The sequence below is a fragment of the Echiichthys vipera genome (assembly GCF_963691815.1).
Source record: "Echiichthys vipera genome assembly, chromosome: 6".
Taxonomy (NCBI): Eukaryota; Metazoa; Chordata; class Actinopteri; order Perciformes; family Trachinidae; genus Echiichthys; species Echiichthys vipera.
In genome coordinates, this window is record NC_139831.1 from 28,740,814 (window position 1) to 28,758,154 (window position 17,341).

The 17,341-nt window shown below is 41.4% G+C and overlaps 1 protein-coding gene across 2 annotated transcripts; it reads left to right on the plus strand.

Annotated features, from left to right (window-relative positions):
* Positions 1-3,381: 3,381 nt before the first annotated feature.
* Positions 3,382-17,052, plus strand: LOC310947954 (ETS-related transcription factor Elf-2-like). 2 transcript variants are annotated; one of them, XM_083914941.1, is made up of 9 exons: positions 3,382-3,644; positions 5,151-5,234; positions 6,557-6,845; positions 9,560-9,667; positions 12,194-12,316; positions 12,952-13,035; positions 13,525-13,717; positions 13,811-14,065; positions 15,732-17,052. In XM_083914941.1, exons 2-9 carry the CDS (start codon positions 5,160-5,162, stop codon positions 16,291-16,293), a joined length of 1,689 nt encoding a protein of 562 aa, XP_083771067.1. In that variant the 5' UTR covers positions 3,382-3,644; positions 5,151-5,159; the 3' UTR covers positions 16,294-17,052. The 2 variants fall into 2 exon arrangements, with proteins under 2 accessions (XP_083771067.1, XP_083771068.1); XM_083914942.1 differs by having other exon boundaries at positions 12,197-12,316.
* The last annotated feature ends 289 nt before the right edge of the window (positions 17,053-17,341 follow it).

Consider the following 17,341-nt stretch of genomic DNA (forward strand, 5'->3'; position numbering starts at 1 on the left):
ATCATAGTCAGCCATACGGTGGCCCTGAGAGGTCACAGCCCTGCCTCTTAAGAAAACACATACAAATGGAGAAAACACAAACAAATAAACATCTTCATCCAGCAACAAATCTGCTGCAAAGACCACAACACAATAAGAGAAAGAACTGCAAGACCACAACACAATAAGAGAAAGAACTGCAAGACCACAACACAATAAGAGAGAGAACTGCAAGACCACACCACAATAAGAGAGAGAACTGCAAGACCACAACACAATAAGAGAGAGAACTGCAAGACCACACCACAATAAGAGAGAGAACTGCAAGACCACACCACAATAAGAGAGAGAACTGCAAGACCACACCACAATAAGAGAAAGAACTGCAAGACCACCACACAATAAGAGAAAGAACTGCAGGACCACACCACAATAAGAGAAAGAACTGCAAGTGTCAAGACTCGGTTCTGTCGGTATCCTCCTCTCTTCCTTTTGTGTGAGTTTGTCTCCCTCTGTCTGTGTTTCCCTGCATGTGGGTCTTCCTCTCGTTTCATGTCGCCTAGGTCCGGTAGGCGTTCCCCCCAAGCTGCAGCCTGTTACGCTAATCACCTGGACTACTACTTATACCCTGAACTGACAGGCATGCAGCGCCGGACCGTTGTATTCCTTCTTTGGTAAACTATTCCCCCCGGATTGGCATTCCTTTTCTCGTTGTGGTTTCACGCTTCCCGTCATTGATTATATTTAATCGTTGTTTGTTTTCTGTTTCTCCGTAGTTTCCCGTGTTCCTGTTTCCTTGTCCGTCTCCCTGATTCTCCGTCGTCTCCTCGTTCCTGTTTTTACCTCAACCGTCTCGTTATTAGTATTGCCTGTTTTCCCTGTAGTGTTTTTGCGTTTTGTTTGTAATTGTAATTAAATATTTGTTTGTACTTTTATTCCATGCCGTGTCTGCATTGGGTCCTCTCTTTTTGTGTTATCTCTGTACCGTTAATGACAGCAAGACCACAACACAATAAGAGAAAGAACAGCAAGACCACACCACAATAAGAGAAAGAACAGCAAGACCACAACACAATAAGAGAAAGAACAGCAAAGACCACAACACAATAAGAGAAAGAACAGCAAGACCACACCACAATAAGAGAAAGAACAGCAAAGACCACAACACAATAAGAGAAAGAACAGCAAGACCACAACACAATAAGAGAAAGAACAGCAAGACCACACCACAATAAGAGAAAGAACAGCAAGACCACAACACAATAAGAGAAAGAATAGCAAGACCACAACACAATAAGAGAAAGAACAGCAAGACCACACCACAATAAGCGAGAGAACTGCAAGACCACACCACAATAAGAGAAATAACTGCAGGACCACAATGCAACACAATAAGAGAAAGAACAGCAATACCACAACACCTTAGGAAAAAGAACAGCAAAGACCACAACACATTAGGAAAAAGAACAGCAAAGACCACAACACATTAGGAGAAAGAACAGCAAAGACCACAACACATTAGGAAAAAGAACAGCAAAGACCACAACACATTAGGAGAAAGAACAGCAAAGACCACAACACATTAGGAAAAAGAACAGCAAAGACCACAACACATTAGGAAAAAGAACAGCAAAGACCACATCACATTAGGAAAAAGAACAGCAAAGACCACAACACATTAGGAAAAAGAACAGCAAAGACCACAACACATTAGGAAAAAGAACAGCAAAGACCACAACACATTAGGAAAAAGAACAGCAAAGACCACAACACATTAGGAAAAAGAACAGCAAAGACCACAACACATTAGGAAAAAGAACAGCAAAGACCACAACACATTAGGAAAAAGAACTGCAAATAGACTGCAACACAACAAACGTGCTTCCAGACGACACTTATAAGTGATGCACACGTCTGTTTTTTTCTCCACTTGTGTTTCGCCTAGTCCCACTCTACTGCAGCCCACCACATACTGTGGTTGTACAAACGTAATAAACTATGAATCCACCGTGCTTTTGAGCGACCGGCGTTGGCTTGCGGTGAGCAGCCGCTGTCCCTGGGCTGTCGCCTCACCAGCTGGGTTACCTCAGAGCAGCGAGCCGCCGAGGCTGGCTGCGGACCCGTCACTCGCCGAGACTTTGACTACTGTCAAGGCGTAGGAAACACAGTTGCTCAGCTGTAAAATGAAGTTCCTCTGAACCTAAACCTTAACTGCCAACATGGAGGCAGCGAGCCAACACCAGTGCAGCACGAAAGCACGGTGGAATCATAGATTAGTATGTTAATATAACCACAGTATGTGGTGGGCTGCAGTAGAGTGGGACTAGGCGAAACACAGGTGGAAAAAAAACAAACGTGTGCATCACTTATAAGTGTCTTCTGGAAACACTTTTGTTGTGTTTCAGTCTATTTGCTGTTCTTTTTCTCAGTGTGTTGTGTTGTGGTCTTTGCTGTTCTTTCTCCTAATGTGTTGTGGTCTTTGCCAAACTGGATGACTGAGCCAGGAAAAGATTGATCAGGGAAGCTACCAAGAGGCCCATGGTGACCTTGAAGGAGTAACAAGTAGTGCATGTGACAACAATTTCACAAGTTCCACATGTATGGCAGGGTGGAGAGAAAGAAGCCTCTTCTGAAAAAGTGTCATTAAAAAACACATTTAAGGTTCTGATGCCATGTGGCAAAAGGTTATATGGTCAGATGAGACCCAAACTGAACTTTTTGGGCTGAACTCCCAGCTCTTTGTTTGGCAGAAACCAAACAGACTGATGGCTGTAATTAATTAAAGCGTTAAAGGTGCCTTCACAAAGAACTAAATCTGGGGACTCATCACTTTTCCAATACTGCTATTCTAGTTTTTCATTTTTTATTCATTTTCAGAAATTTTGAAAAAAAATAAAAATCACTGAAATGTTGCAAAAATGTGTAAAATCACACCGAAAAAAAAAAGTTTTTTTAATGTATTATCATTACGGGCCGTAATGACTTTCTATATGCACTGTTCTTGTCACTGTGTATACTTATTTTAATATTTTAACAAGTTAATGCGTTTCTAATTTTTCTTGCGATCATTGTTGTTGTTGTCTGTAACTCTTTATGCTGCTGTTTTGGCCAGGTCAGGTCACCCTTGAAATATGCTGGTTAAATATGGGTTAAATAAATAAAAAATGGGATTACATGCGCCTAAACAGTTATTTAATTGAATAATTACTTATTTTACGTTTTCATTCATGGGTATGAGTATATATTTACAGAGTAAACTTGTGATATTGAGTTACAAGCTTTTATCTGACCAGAGACGACATACGAGGTTTCACTCTGTGTTGGGGTTTGTCGTCGTGACGTCACGGTGGTCTGACGCGGGCTGACGCGCCGTACCCGCTGTACCCGCTGCAGCGACGAGGCGACGCGCCGGAAAGCTACAGGACTACAGCAGAGCAAGAGCCGAGCTGTTCTCAAAACGCTACTTCAGGGCCCGCAGCTTCGTCAAGCCGCGGGGTTTCAGCGCACGGACACGAGAAGTGTCTGCACCGCGACTCTGAGGCACAAGGACGCGAACACACTGGTTTAGAAGAGAGAAGTGAGCGTTTCGGCCCTGACAGCTGGGCTAACGCGAGGCCCGGGGAGCGAGCCGCGGAGCTTACTTTAAACTAGCAGAAGAGAACAAGGTAAGAGGAGGAAACGCGTTACAAAAACACACCGGTGGGCTCTAATAGACCAGAACTACCAGTGCAGACGCTGGTCAGTCAGTTACAGCGCAGTCCTCCAGTTAACTTCTACGTTAAATACGGTGTATCTATGCTAGCTGTCTGCTAGCTCATTAACTAGCTTTAGTGCTAACCACACTTTGTCATTGGGTCGTGGGGGTTCTCTATTTTAGTGTTAAGTTATTGTTTTGGCTTTGGATATGTGACGGTACATAACAAGGTGCACACCGTGAGCAGCTGCAGCAGCAGTAACGTTAGCTGAGTTAAGTGTTGTTGAGTAAGTAGCAGTAGCATTGACGTTAGCTAACTCGTTAGCCGGGAGTGTGTAGCTGCAGAGCCTCTCAGGATGTAAACATTAGCCTGTGTGCTAATGATCCTGTCACAGCCCAACACAAGCAGGGTGGACACCAACGCTGCTTTCGTTGTTCAATAGTCGTGCTGGTATTTAACCAGTTTTTTCTTTGCATCGTGAATTGCATGTTTTCAGGATACTTTCCATGTTTGTGGTAAAGTATTCATTTAACCTCTTCCACGCCACCCCTCTTTCCACAGACTGTTGTGTTGGTCTTTTTTAAGGGGGGACAGCAGGTCAACAACCTGGAGGGTCATTTAAGTTGCAATTTAGCACTTTTTTAAGCACATTTCTTTTGCGAATCATAAATAATAATAAATAGATTAAGTCAAGTATATTTTAAAAGTCATGGATCCATCCAGAATACCACATTAAGTCACTTGGGCCTTGATGAGCACCGCAGATAAATCCATGCTGTAATGTAGGATCAAAACCTTTTGACATTTGGAGATTTTCTGCAACAATTTCATTTTCACTGATTGGACGGTGAGCAAAACCACCTTATCGTCAAAAGACATAGGGAAACTGTCCATCCTCTGAATGCTCCAGGTCTCTAGTTTGCGGTTGTAAAGTTTCATGCGGCTGTGATTATCCTAGAGGTCACAACAGATACTTTTATACAGTGAGCTCAAGTTTAAAAAAGAGTTTATGGACCCCAGTACAGTGCAGAAATATTGAAAAGGGCATACATTTTAGAATAAGCCAAAATAACACTTGCGCTGCATTTATTTAGATATCTAGAGGTCAGAGGTCAAGGGACCCCTTTAAAAATGACCATGGCAGTTTTCCCCTCAACAAAATTGTGTGTTGAGTGTTATTTAGCCCCCTTGCAACTGCAAATTTTCTTTATTTCAGTACATTTAGTGAAAACATTATTGGAATGAAACACATGTTGTTGGGTCACATACAAACCGAGTTCAGCACAAGAGTTTTCCTCATAACAAAGACCTCGGCGAGTCATGAGGAGAGCCGTCGGGCTTTCACATGACTCCACCCACTGCACACACACACACACACACACACACACACACACACACACACACACACACACACACACACACCACACACACACCAGACGTCTCCATCCTGACCTCATGTCTTTTCTGTTATGGTAGGAATGAGTGATGACCTCTGTGGTAGTGTCAGACGGTGGAGGGAACATAGTGGAGTATGTCACCGTGGTGGAGGGGCCCCAGCAGGTAAGCCTGTGTATCCATCAGCCTGTTCTATTGAAAAAAGCTACATTATAGATACTAAAGGGTGTCCCAACGGATGCAAAGTTGATTCAGCTCTCCTCTATGATGTACTTGGCATAAAAGGGTGTTTTGCCGGAGTTGAGGTATTTCAAATTCCGGGCGATCTCTGGCATTTATCAGAATCATTTCTATCACATGTCTTTTATATCATTGGCATTTTTTGCTGTGCCAAACCAATCTCATTACTTTAGCATTTAATTGCTTGTATACAATGCAATGTTTTCTTTCGTACTTTAAAGCCCCTGAACACCCACACAGGTGTTTTCAGTTAACCTGGTTGATTCGACCTCTTCTCAGGACTGTGTGGGTGTTTCTACTGTGATTGACTGACATCTTCCTTAGTCTCCTATTAGCTTTCTTTCACCTATAAAGGTGGGACAAAGTACACCTTTATCATTCTTAGTGGTAGAGAGACATTTATGACCTCATAAATTCCCATCAAAGCCTCGTCCACCTTCAACCCCAGCAGAGGTCTAATCAGCCAGAAAAACTGAAAACACCTCTTTGGGTGTTCAGGGGCTTTAGGGAAAAAGATAAAGGGCTAAAAAGTTCACAATACAATTGTACACACAACAGTAAAGTTTGGTTTCACACCTCATCTTCTAATTTTTGTCCCTCATTTGTATCAGTTCAGGGCTCCAGACTGCAACCAAATGGCTGTGTTTTGCGACCAAACAGCGAGTGAGGCAGCAGGTGACACACAGACTGAGCTCAGTGTAGATACGGTTCACATAAAGCATATACAGCGGGAGAAAACTCGGGTGTGACTCGATCTATTTCATAAAATGTAAATGTATCTGCTCTGTGAGATGAACGAGTGACGGTCGTGACACCGCTTCTTATCTCGCTCTGTGGTGTAGTGCCGTATGTTGACAGGCAGGGGCGTGGCCCTTTTAGACGGCGAGGCTCCCCGCAGTGGACGGAGGGTACTTTACCTCTGAGTACCGTAGGCTACACCGCGGCTAACACAAGTACTGTGCAAAGACACTACACACAGCACCACCACAGCTCTTTGCCAAAATCAACCCCCTGTAAAGAATATTCTGACATTTTATAGTAGTGTTAAAATCTCGTCTCGTGGACTCAATATCGTGTATCGTCTCGTGAGCTGAGCTGAGGGTCTCGTCAAAGCCCTTATTCTGAATGTATGGTTAGTTAGTCTGGAGCCCTACAGTATTAATAACATCATACTCACAAAGTTAGTTGCTGTGATCTGGGAACATCAGTAAAGAACTCACTTGTTCACATCTATTCAAACTGTTCAGTGTGAGCAGCAGCCCACTGAGGAGGAGGAGGAGGAGGAGGAAGTGGTTCAGCAGGAAATCGAGGCGGTGATCGTGGGGGGCGCAGAGGAGGTGGAGGAAGATGTGGAAGAGGAGGAGGAGGGCATGGTGCTGCAGGAAGAGAGCTGTCCGGCGGTGATCGTGGAGGAGGTGCCCAGTGCCCAGGTGGAGGAGTGCTACTCGGCGCAGGTCCTGGTCTACGATGATGGGACGTATCTGATGCAGGACGTGGCAGAGGAGCAGGAGGTGGTGACAGAGGTGGCTGAGACTGGTAAGGTTAACTTCTTTGAATGTTGAAAAGTGAATGGATTAATACTTTTTTCAAGTTCTAAGCTGCTGATCCTATGTCAACGATTGAAAGGATGATCTGCTATAGTATTTTCCTATGCTGAAACCTCTACTGCATGATGTTGGTTGTTCCTTTATTCAATTCACACAATTCAATGTATTCATGTAACTTTATTATGTACTCTTAGAAACCTAAAACGTACGTAAAATGGATGGATACAAGATGTTATGCTCTTTCTAAAAGGTTGATTAGTCCATGCTGACATTTCACTAGTGGGCTGTAACATAACTCCCCCTCCTACTTTCCCCCTGGTGAAACGAATCACTGATGCCAGAATTAGACGACATGAAACAATCACTCAACCCTACCAATTTCTGATGTTAGTGTCCCCCTGTTACATGCTAATTATGTTAAAAGAAATGTACGCTGAATAAAAAAAACTCTTAAAGGGGTATAGTTAACATAAGTATGGAAGTCAGCCTGTGTCATCGGGTTTTGAAATTAAAAACCCATTGAATTTCTAGCACTCAGTATTTATGCATTGAAATTATGTATCTGACGGTTTTGAATCTGAATTTAATTAAAACATTTTCTTTTTAATTTTTCAGTGTTCATTAATCCAATATCAAAGGATTCCAAGTAAAAAAAATCAACATTAAAAGATTCACAGTTAAAAAAGATGAAATGTGAAAAAGTTAAATTTAGCAAATTCAGATGCAAATTACAATGTATAAAGTTCAGTGTTCACATCTGGAAGGGGGAGCGATCGATTCTAGATACTAGAGCAGGTGTTTGTGGTCGAGCAAGGAGATGTGACAACGTTATTTTGTGTTTCTCTAACAGCAGCAGATGTGCTCAGCCTCTCCCGTCAGATTCACAAACATCTTACCGATGATTTTCAAGCCACGTCTCATATTTACTGTGGCTACGATGATTGTATAAGTGCGCACTACATAACGTTATTATCAAGGAGGGTTCCCAAAAGCTACGGCTATATTGACCGCTTCATTAGTGGTTAGTATATCCTTAGCTTTTGGGAACCCTCCTTGATTATAACATTTGTTTATTTTCTAAGGTGAGATCAAGGTAACCAGCTGTCTCAGATCAACTCAATACAAACTGTTACCTGGATGCTGACGTGGTTAATTAATACTTAATTAATACGTGACTGGCAGTGATTGCTGTTTGAGCTGAAGTGGATCACAGCTTAAAGCAGCGGCCTGTGAAATTTGTGTTTTGCTCTTCAGCTCTTTAGCTCATCTTACAAACATTAGATATTCATCATCGTCTCATCTCATCTTCAACCGCTTATCCGGGGTCGGGTCGCGGGGGCAGCAGCTTTAGCAGGGAACCCCAAACTTTCCTTTCCCGGGCCACATTAACCAGCTCTAACTGGGGGATCCCGAGGCGTTCCCAGGCCAGTGTGGAGATATAATCTCTCCACCTGGTCCTGGGTCTTCCCCGAGGCCTCCCAGCTGGACGTGCCTGGAACACCTCCCTATGGAGGCGCCCACGGGACATCCTTACTAGATGATCCTGAACCACCTCAACTGGCTCCTTTCAACGCTAAGGAGCAGCGTCTCTACTTCGAGTTCCTCACGGATGGCTGAACTTCTCACTTCTCTCTAAGGGATACTCCAGCCACCCTCCTGAGAAAACCCATTTCATTAGATATTTTGAAAAGTATTGTCCAAAGGTGGCGGTAATGTAGTGTGTACTTATACAATCATATCTGCCACAATAGATGTGAGATGTGGCTTTAACTAACACTGGCTCCCACTGACGACAGTACCCGGGGCAGCTGCAAGCGTCTGAGGCTGCTCTCGGGTTCAGTCCTCCACTAATGCGCAGACCGGAGAAGTAGATCTGCTAGGTAGCCGCTAACTGCGGTTTTAGACGGCGGTGTGTTTTTCTCCTCTGCCAGTGAGAGAGAGATCCTCCCCCCCCTGCTAGAAATTCAATGGCGTTTTAATTTCAAAACCCGATGACATAGATTTGCTTCCAAACATGAGCTATAACTGTGGCTTTATCTTTGGAAAACACTATATTTAAATCCAGTTCTTAGTGAATTTTTTACAAGACGTGTCAATATTTCATGTAAAGTTTGCTCTGCTGCTAATAATATAACTACTTTAAAATCTAAAACTACCTTTCATATGACTTTTCTGAAATTTCCTATGTATTGATCTTTTTTTCCGTTTTCCCTAAAGCCCAAGAAGTTGTCCTCAAATGTTGTCAAAGATATTCAGTTTAGAGGAGGGAAGAAACTGAGAAATATTCACATTTAAGACGATCGAATGAAAGAATTTTGACTTTTTTTCTTAAAAAAGGACTTGAACTGATTAATCGATTATCGAAATAGTTGGTGGTTGACAACAAAAAAATGAACTAGTTAATTGTTGCAGCTCTAGAGAGAAGCTGTTGTGTGTGTGACAGCAGTAGACTGCCCTCTGCTGGCAGGAATAAGGTCTTACTATTTAGAGCAGATTACTGGAAACAGGAAGGGAGGAACAGACTGCCTCTACAAACCTCAAACAAGGAAGACAACATTTGAAAGTAGTAGAGGTTGCAGAGCTGTACTGTTGTGAGTGTAAGACACAGGATTTTTGTGTTGTAGTTATTTGATGTTGCAGGTCAGAGAGCATGTGTTGCAGACGTCTGTGCGCTGACAGCCTTCTCTCTGCTCCTCTTCTCAGTGGAGTTGTCGGGTCATGACATGGTGTGTTTTGACAAAACGTTTGAAGCAGCTGAAGCTCTTCTCCACATGGAGTCTCCTGGTGGACTGCACAATGAACGCAACACAGGTAAACTATCAGTACGTCCTCCAGCGTTGATAGACGGCAATCTATGAACCGTATCGACAATGACCGTCAGTATCTGTTGTCTGTGTATCTCAGGTGTCAAGTGATTGCAGCTGTCAGTAGCTTTATTGGGGTTAAAATAGTTAGCTAAAGTAATGGCATAATGGTTAAAATAGTTAGCTAAAGTAATAGAGTTAGTTATAATAGTAAGCTAAAGTAATAGTTACAGTTAAAATAGTTAGCTAAAGTAATGGAGTAACGGTTAAAATAGTTAGCTAAAGTAATGGAGTAACGGTTAAAATAGTTAGCTAAAGTAATGGAGTAACGGTTAAAATAGTTAGCTAAAGTAATAGAGTTACAGTTAAAATAGTTAGCTAAAGATATAGTTACAGTTAAAATAGTTAGCTAAAGTAATAGAGTTACAGTTAAAATAGTTAGCTAAAGTAATAGAGTTACATTTAAAATAGGTAGCTAAAGTAATAGTTACAGTTAAAATAGTCAGCTAAAGTAATGGCGTTACAGTTAAAATAGTTAGCTAAAGTACTAGAGTTACAGTTAAAAGTCATTTTAAAGTAATAGAGTTACGTTAAAATAGTCAGCTAAAGTAATGGCGTTACAGTTAAAATAGTTAGCTAAAGTACTAGAGTTACAGTTAAAAGTCATTTTAAAGTAATAGAGTTACGTTAAAATAGTCAGCTAAAGTAATAGAGTTACAGTTAAAATAGTAATTTTAAAGTAATAGAGTTACAGTTAAAATAGTCAGCTAAAGTAATAGAGTTACAGTTAAAATAGTAAGCTAAAGTAATAGAGTTACAGTTAAAATAGTCAGCTAAAGTAATAGAGTTACAGTTAAAATAGTCATTTTAAAGTAATAGAGTTACAGTTAAAATAGTCAGCTAAAGTAATGGAGTTACAGTTAAAATAGTTAGCTAAAGTAATAGTTACAGTTAAAATAGTTAGCTAAAGTAATAGTTACGGATAAATTAGTTAGTTAAAGTAATAGAGTTACGTTAAAATAGTAATTTTAAAGTAATAGAGTTACAGTTAAAATAGTCAGCTAAAGTAATAGTTACAGTTAAAATAGTTAGCTAAAGTAATGGAGTAACGGTTAAAATAGTTAGCTAAAGTAATTGAGTAACAGTTAAAATAGTTAGCTAAAGTAAAAGAGTTACAGTTAAAATAGATAGCTAAAGATATAGTTACAGTTAAAATAGTTAGCTAAAGTAATAGAGTTACAGTTAAAATAGTTAGCTAAAGTAATGGAGTTACAGTTAAAATAGTCAGCTGAAGTAATAGAGTTACAGTTAAAAGTCATTTTAAAGTAATAGAGTTACAGTTAAAATAGTCAGCTAAAGTAATGGAGTTACAGTTAAAATAGTCAGCTAAAGTAATAGAGTTACAGTTAAAAGTCATTTTAAAGTAATAGAGTTACAGTTAAAATAGTAATTTTAAAGTAATAGAGTTACAGTTAAAATAGTCAGCTAAAGTAATAGAGTTACAGTTAAAATAGTTAGCTAAAGTAATAGAGTTACAGTTAAAATAGTCAGCTAAAGTAATAGAGTTACAGTTAAAATAGTTAGCTAAAGTAATAGAGTTACAGTTAAAATAGTCAGCTAAAGTAATAGAGTTACAGTTAAAATAGTCATTTTAAAGTAATAGAGTTACAGTTAAAATAGTCATTTTAACGTAATAGAGTTACAGTTAAAATAGTCAGCTAAAGTAATAGAGTTACAGTTAAAATAGTTAGCTAAAGTAATAGAGTTACAGTTAAAATAGTTAGCTAAAGTAATAGAGTTACAGTTAAAATAGTTAGCTAAAGTAATAGAGTTACAGTTAAAATAGTTAGCTAAAGTAATAGAGTTACAGTTAAAATAGTCAGCTAAAGTAATAGAGTTACAGTTAAAATAGTCATTTTAAAGTAATAGAGTTACAGTTAAAATAGTCAGCTAAAGTAATGGAGTTACAGTTAAAATAGTTAGCTAAAGTAATAGTTACAGTTAAAATAGTTGGCTAAAGTAATAGTTACAGTTAAAATAGTTAGCTAAAGTAATAGAGTTACAGTTAAAATAGTTGGCTAAAGTAATAGTTACAGTTAAAATAGTTAGCTAAAGTAATAGAGTTACAGTTAAAATAGTTAGTTAAAGTAATAGAGTTGCATTTAAAATAGTCAGCTAAAGTAATAGAGTTACAGTTAAAATAGTTAGTTAAAGTAATAGAGTTGCATTTAAAATAGTCAGCTAAAGTAATAGAGTTACAGTTAAAATAGTTAGTTAAAGTAATAGAGTTGCATTTAAAATAGTCAGCTAAAGTAATAGAGTTACAGTTAAAATAGTTAGTTAAAGTAATAGAGTTGCATTTAAAATAGTCAGCTAAAGTAATAGAGATACAGTTAAAATACACACACAGAGCCCTCGTCAGTATTTAATATCGACGTCTGGCAGTTTAAATAATTTTCTCTCCTTTGCCGTTGTCAGTCTGTCATCCAGCCGAAAGAATAAAGTGTGAATGTTCTGTTTGGTTTGACCCCAGCAGAGGACGTGATGATGGAGACAGTGGTGGAGGTGTCCACAGAGTGTGGACCCATAGAGGAGGAGGAGTCCTTCCCCATCCCTCCTGACTGTGAACCTGCTGCCAAGAAGAAGAGAGGGGGTGGTCAGTACATCTGCAGTTACACAGAACTCTTAAAGACTCAGTAAAATCATTCTGGTGCTGGAGGCTACAGGTCTTTAGCCCTGATTTCTCACTCTCGCCGACAATTGTTGGAGCTCCCTGACAAAAGCCCCAGATCACAGGCAAATTGGTGTTGCCGTATGTATTGGTGTTCTTGCGTGATGTGTGAACTTTTGAAATGCGGGCAAATTGTTGGCGGTGGCATGTAAAATTGTCAGGCTGTCTGCCACTTTGGCTGACAGAGAGAACGCACAGCACAGAGTCGTGTTTAGAAAGGTTGGCGTATGATTTGATGGAACTACACATTTGAAAGTCGCAACAACATCTACTTGTGCACGTCCGCATAAAAAACAACACATATAGCGGCGGTAGCCCGCAGCTAAAGACACAACATGACCTTCCCTGTGAAGTACTTGGAGTACTTAAACTGATGTTGTAAAGTACCCTTTCTTGTGAATTTACCGTGCATTTAAAGTTTTTTGTGTGAATGTATTGAACGTTGAATGACTGTTCATTAATATAGGACCCTGGTACAGGTATCGAGCATGTTTGAAAATGATTCGGTGTAAAAATGCTTCACTTGAGCTCAAATGAATTTCTACGTGGGTTGTGTTTAGGTGGACGCAAACCAAAGCCAAACCAGCCAGCATCGAATGGCTCCTTTGACCTGGGGATCAAGAAGAGGCCGAGGGAGGGCAAAGGTTTGTCCCAGTTCAGACGTCCACAACATGACACGTCGACACACGGTGCCTCAAGGTTTCAATTCTACGTAGATGGCCCTGCTCTGTAAAGTAGAGTCAAAAATCAAGAAATCAAAATGTCAGTACCACATAAATGAAGCTTGGGAACCCTTTTTAACAACTTGGGCTATACTTAGTACTGATGATTAGAGCCACACATTTGGATTTCTGTACAAAAGAAAACCGAATTCAGAAGAAAGAATCAATCTCAGAACTTCCCATGTCTATTTTGTTTTGTACCCAACAGTGGCCGTACAGCATGTATCATCTTTTTGTGTATGTAAAAGAGATGTTCCCATATCTACGTTTACAACACATGCTGTGTTCAATATTGCTTTGGCTTCAGTCGAAATCAATTATTTTCTTGTGTGGGGCTTTATGAAATGTCTCAGATGTATTGCTCCTTTATTGTGAAGTTATCTCTCGGCTGTTGTGCTTTGTGTCCACAAGGCAACACCACCTATCTGTGGGAGTTCCTGCTGGAGCTGCTGCAGGATAAAAACACCTGTCCCAGGTACATCAAGTGGATGCAGAGGGAGAAGGGCATCTTTAAACTGGTCGACTCCAAGGCTGTGTCCAAACTGTGGGGGAAACACAAGAACAAGCCCGACATGAACTACGAGACCATGGGCCGAGCCCTGAGGTCAGCCCGTTGGATCCTTTGTAGTCCTGAGCAGAGTCTGTCTCTGTCATGTGATGATAACACAAATGTGATATATTGTGTGCGTGTGTGTAGGTATTACTACCAGCGCGGCATACTGGCCAAAGTGGAGGGACAGAGGCTGGCCTACCAGTTTAAAGAGATGCCCAAGAACATCCGAGTGATTGAAGACGAGGAGGACGGAGAGGAGGTGGAGGACAACGAGGGCATGCTCTCTGGCCAGCACCTGGTTCACCAGCACGGCCACGCCAGCCTGGGCACCAATTCCCCTGTCGCCACCCAGCCTCAGCAGACCTTCGTCACCGTCATCCCCAGCAACGCTGCCGCCAGGTCTCTATTCACTGTTTCTCATCAACGTGTCACAATCAGGTCTTTCTAAATCATCAGCGTGTCTTTGAAGATCAGACAAGCATAACTCATCCAAGCTAACGGGAAATTAGAACGCTCAAATAATCCTCCTCTTAAAGGCCAGTTGGATGAGTGATTTCTACATTTACTCTGTTATGCTGTATTACAGAAGCTTCCTATTTTAACTTTTAAAATAGGAAGAGTCTAAGATTTACCAATCTGGTTTTTAAATAAGCCAGGGATGTACTTTATTGTGTAATACTGGTGCAAAATCATCCCATGCTCTTTTCTTTTCCGGCACTTACATACATCAAATCAGAAATCGAGACCGTTTTTTTAGTGTATAAACTATTAACAGAGAAATCCGGGAGAGTCGCTAACAGCCAGATGTGGCTAACACTGATTAGCTCGGGGCAGAACGGTGAAGGCATTCAAACGTCTTTTTTACCACTAACACTGCTCCAAATAACAGCAAACCTCTGCAGCAGCATGAGAAGAGTCCTTACACAGAAAACAAAGCACCAATTGGGGCCAGTAGGTAAGTCTTTAAAACAGTCTTTTAATAAACTCTGGGTTCACTAACTACGTTGTTGGTGCTTTGTTTTCTGTGTAAGGACTCTTCTCATGCTGCTGCAGAGGTTTGCTGTTATTTTGAGCAGTATTAGTGGTTAAAAAAGACGTTTGAATGCCTTCACCGTTCTGCCCCGAGCTAATTAGTGTTAGCCACGGCCGGCGGTTAGCGACCCTCCTGGATTTCTCCGTTCATAGTTTATACCCAAAAAAACGGTCTTGATGGCTTATTTATGTAAGTGTGGAAAAAGACCATGGGATGATTTTGCCGCTGGAATTGCATACAATTCAACTTTTCTTGCAGATTTCACTGATGCTAGAGAGACTGAACATTTTGTAGCACAGGCCACAATATTGTAACACAAGTATAAAAGAATCATTAAGTCCACTGAAGTTTGAGATTATTCAAATTCTGTGTTGGGGGCGTTTAAAAAGTCATTTTCCATGAACTTTCAATGGAATGTAGTAGTGAAACTAAATGACCGGCTGAAATTGTGACACAGCGCCGTGAAAGTGAAACGACAGTTCTTAATGTACCGTCAGCTGTTGTCAACGAACACACGTTTATGTTTTATAACAACAACAAGTACTTTTAATAAGATTCCTGTATCAGAAATCACCCAGTAACTGGCTAGCGTGACCTCGGGCAGTATTATGCAATTTGCCTTTATTGACAGCTTACTTTAAGCAATATATATATATATATATATATATATATATATATATATATATATATATATATATATATGACATGACATTTTGGTCATATGAAGTGTATGAACTACGCTGCAGATTGCTGTCTAACTAACAACTCTAATTTTGGCAGGCTAAACAACTTTGTTAATGTAGTTGTTCTTATTGAAACATACTGTAACTTACATTAAACCAAAGTATTCTAACTAAGTCTAACTCTGTCCTTACTTGTAGTTTGTGCACTTATGCTCATTGTTTGTGCGCTCTTGTTAATTAATGTGCGTTGTCCCTTTTTAAATAAATAAATAAATCAAGTGAAGGTGTGGTGCAGTGGTCCATCTGTGCAGAGCAGTGATGTAATCAGTATTCCTCCTGTCTCCTGCAGGCCCATCCGAGCCATGCCGGTGGTCGTGACCAACTCACTAGGTCAGGTGACGTTAAACTCCTCCCCCATCTTCACCACCACCACAGGAGTCCCGGTAACTGTAGGCAACGCGGGCGCCAGCGCTCCCCCCAAACTGGTCATCCAGGCTCTGCCCACCATGCTGCCTGCCGGCTCCAAAGCAGGAGAGAAGATCACCATCATCACCATCCCGGCCAACCAGCTGGCCACGCTTATGCAGGCCAACCAATCAGGCCAGTTTGCGCAGCTCTTCCAGGCTAAACCTGTTGCTACACAGGTAGCACACGCCGCCGCTAAACCGGCCACCACCACCACGGTCCAGCTAACGGCAGGCCGGCCGACACCGCACCTCATCCTCGCCAAACCGGCAGTGGTGGCCCAGCCGCTGCCGCAACTCTCTGTCCAGGTGAGCCAGCCTCACCCTTCCCCACCCAAAACTCCCACCCAGACCCTGAAGACCCCCAGCAGTCAGCCCGAAGCAGCACAGGCAGAAGTGGAGGCTCCGCCCCCCACCAGCACACCAGCAGAAAGCACTTCATCCTGAGTGCTCCGCCCTGAGCCAGGCCGCTGGGTGGGAATGGGAAGTGACTGTGGACACTGCTAAGGAGGTGCGGGACACATCCCATCCCCCTCCCCCATCACAGAGCAAAGCTGCTCTCTGATTGGCTCAGACAGTCAGCCTGACATTGGTCTCCAGGGAGACGCCTGCTCTCGCTTTGGAGCTGCTGAAGCCCCACAGAGGATTAAAGGGACTGTTACACACACACACACACACACACACACACACACACACACACACACACACACACACACACACACACACACACACACACACACACACACACACACACACACACACACACACACACACACACACACACACACACACACACACACACACACACACACACACACACACACACACACACACACACACACACACAGACAGCTCAGGAGACGTGGGCAGCCTTAGATTGTAAATGAAAAAAGTCCTTTTTGTAATCAAACGTAATATAAAAAGCCTGACAAGACTTTGTTGTAAACAGAAATGTAAAAAGCATTTTTGATACTCAGCGGGTATGTATCAGTACACGTAGTTTGAATCCATGTCTTTGTTTCCTCTTCACTTCTGTTACTCACAGCACTGTTTTTTACTGTTCATAAAAAGGGAGTGAGAGGACGTCTTCGTCAGGATTAAAGAACTAAATGGTGTGCTCCACATCTGAAGTATAATATACTATTTTTTTCTTGTACTATCAGTGTATTGAAGTAGATTTTACTGAAATATGTATTATAAAAAAACAACAAATGTGAATTGAAACTGTCTGACGGTGTCTCATTCAGCCATCTGCCCGATAAGTGCCTTTTTAAAGAAGTACTGAAGTTGCACAAATACAAAGTAAATGGTGCAGCTCGGCCACAGAGGGGTGCTGTGCCGCCGTTCATCACCGGGGGATCAGTTTCTGTGACGTGCACCTCAACACTGTTTATGGACCCCAGTATGCAGAAATATTACAATACTTTTAGAATAGGAAAGAATGTTACATTTGTACTGCATGAGAAAAAGGGCTTATTTTGGCTCCAAACTGTCT

Coding starts and splice junctions, on each gene's coding strand:
- LOC310947954 (XM_083914941.1), top strand. CDS start 5,160: ATGACCTCTGTGGTAGTGTCAGACGGTGGAGGGAACATAGTGGAGTAT. Junction 9,668..12,193: donor GCACAATGAACGCAACACAG/GTAAACTATCAG, acceptor GTTTGACCCCAG/CAGAGGACGTGATGATGGAG. Junction 13,036..13,524: donor GAGGCCGAGGGAGGGCAAAG/GTTTGTCCCAGT, acceptor TGTGTCCACAAG/GCAACACCACCTATCTGTGG.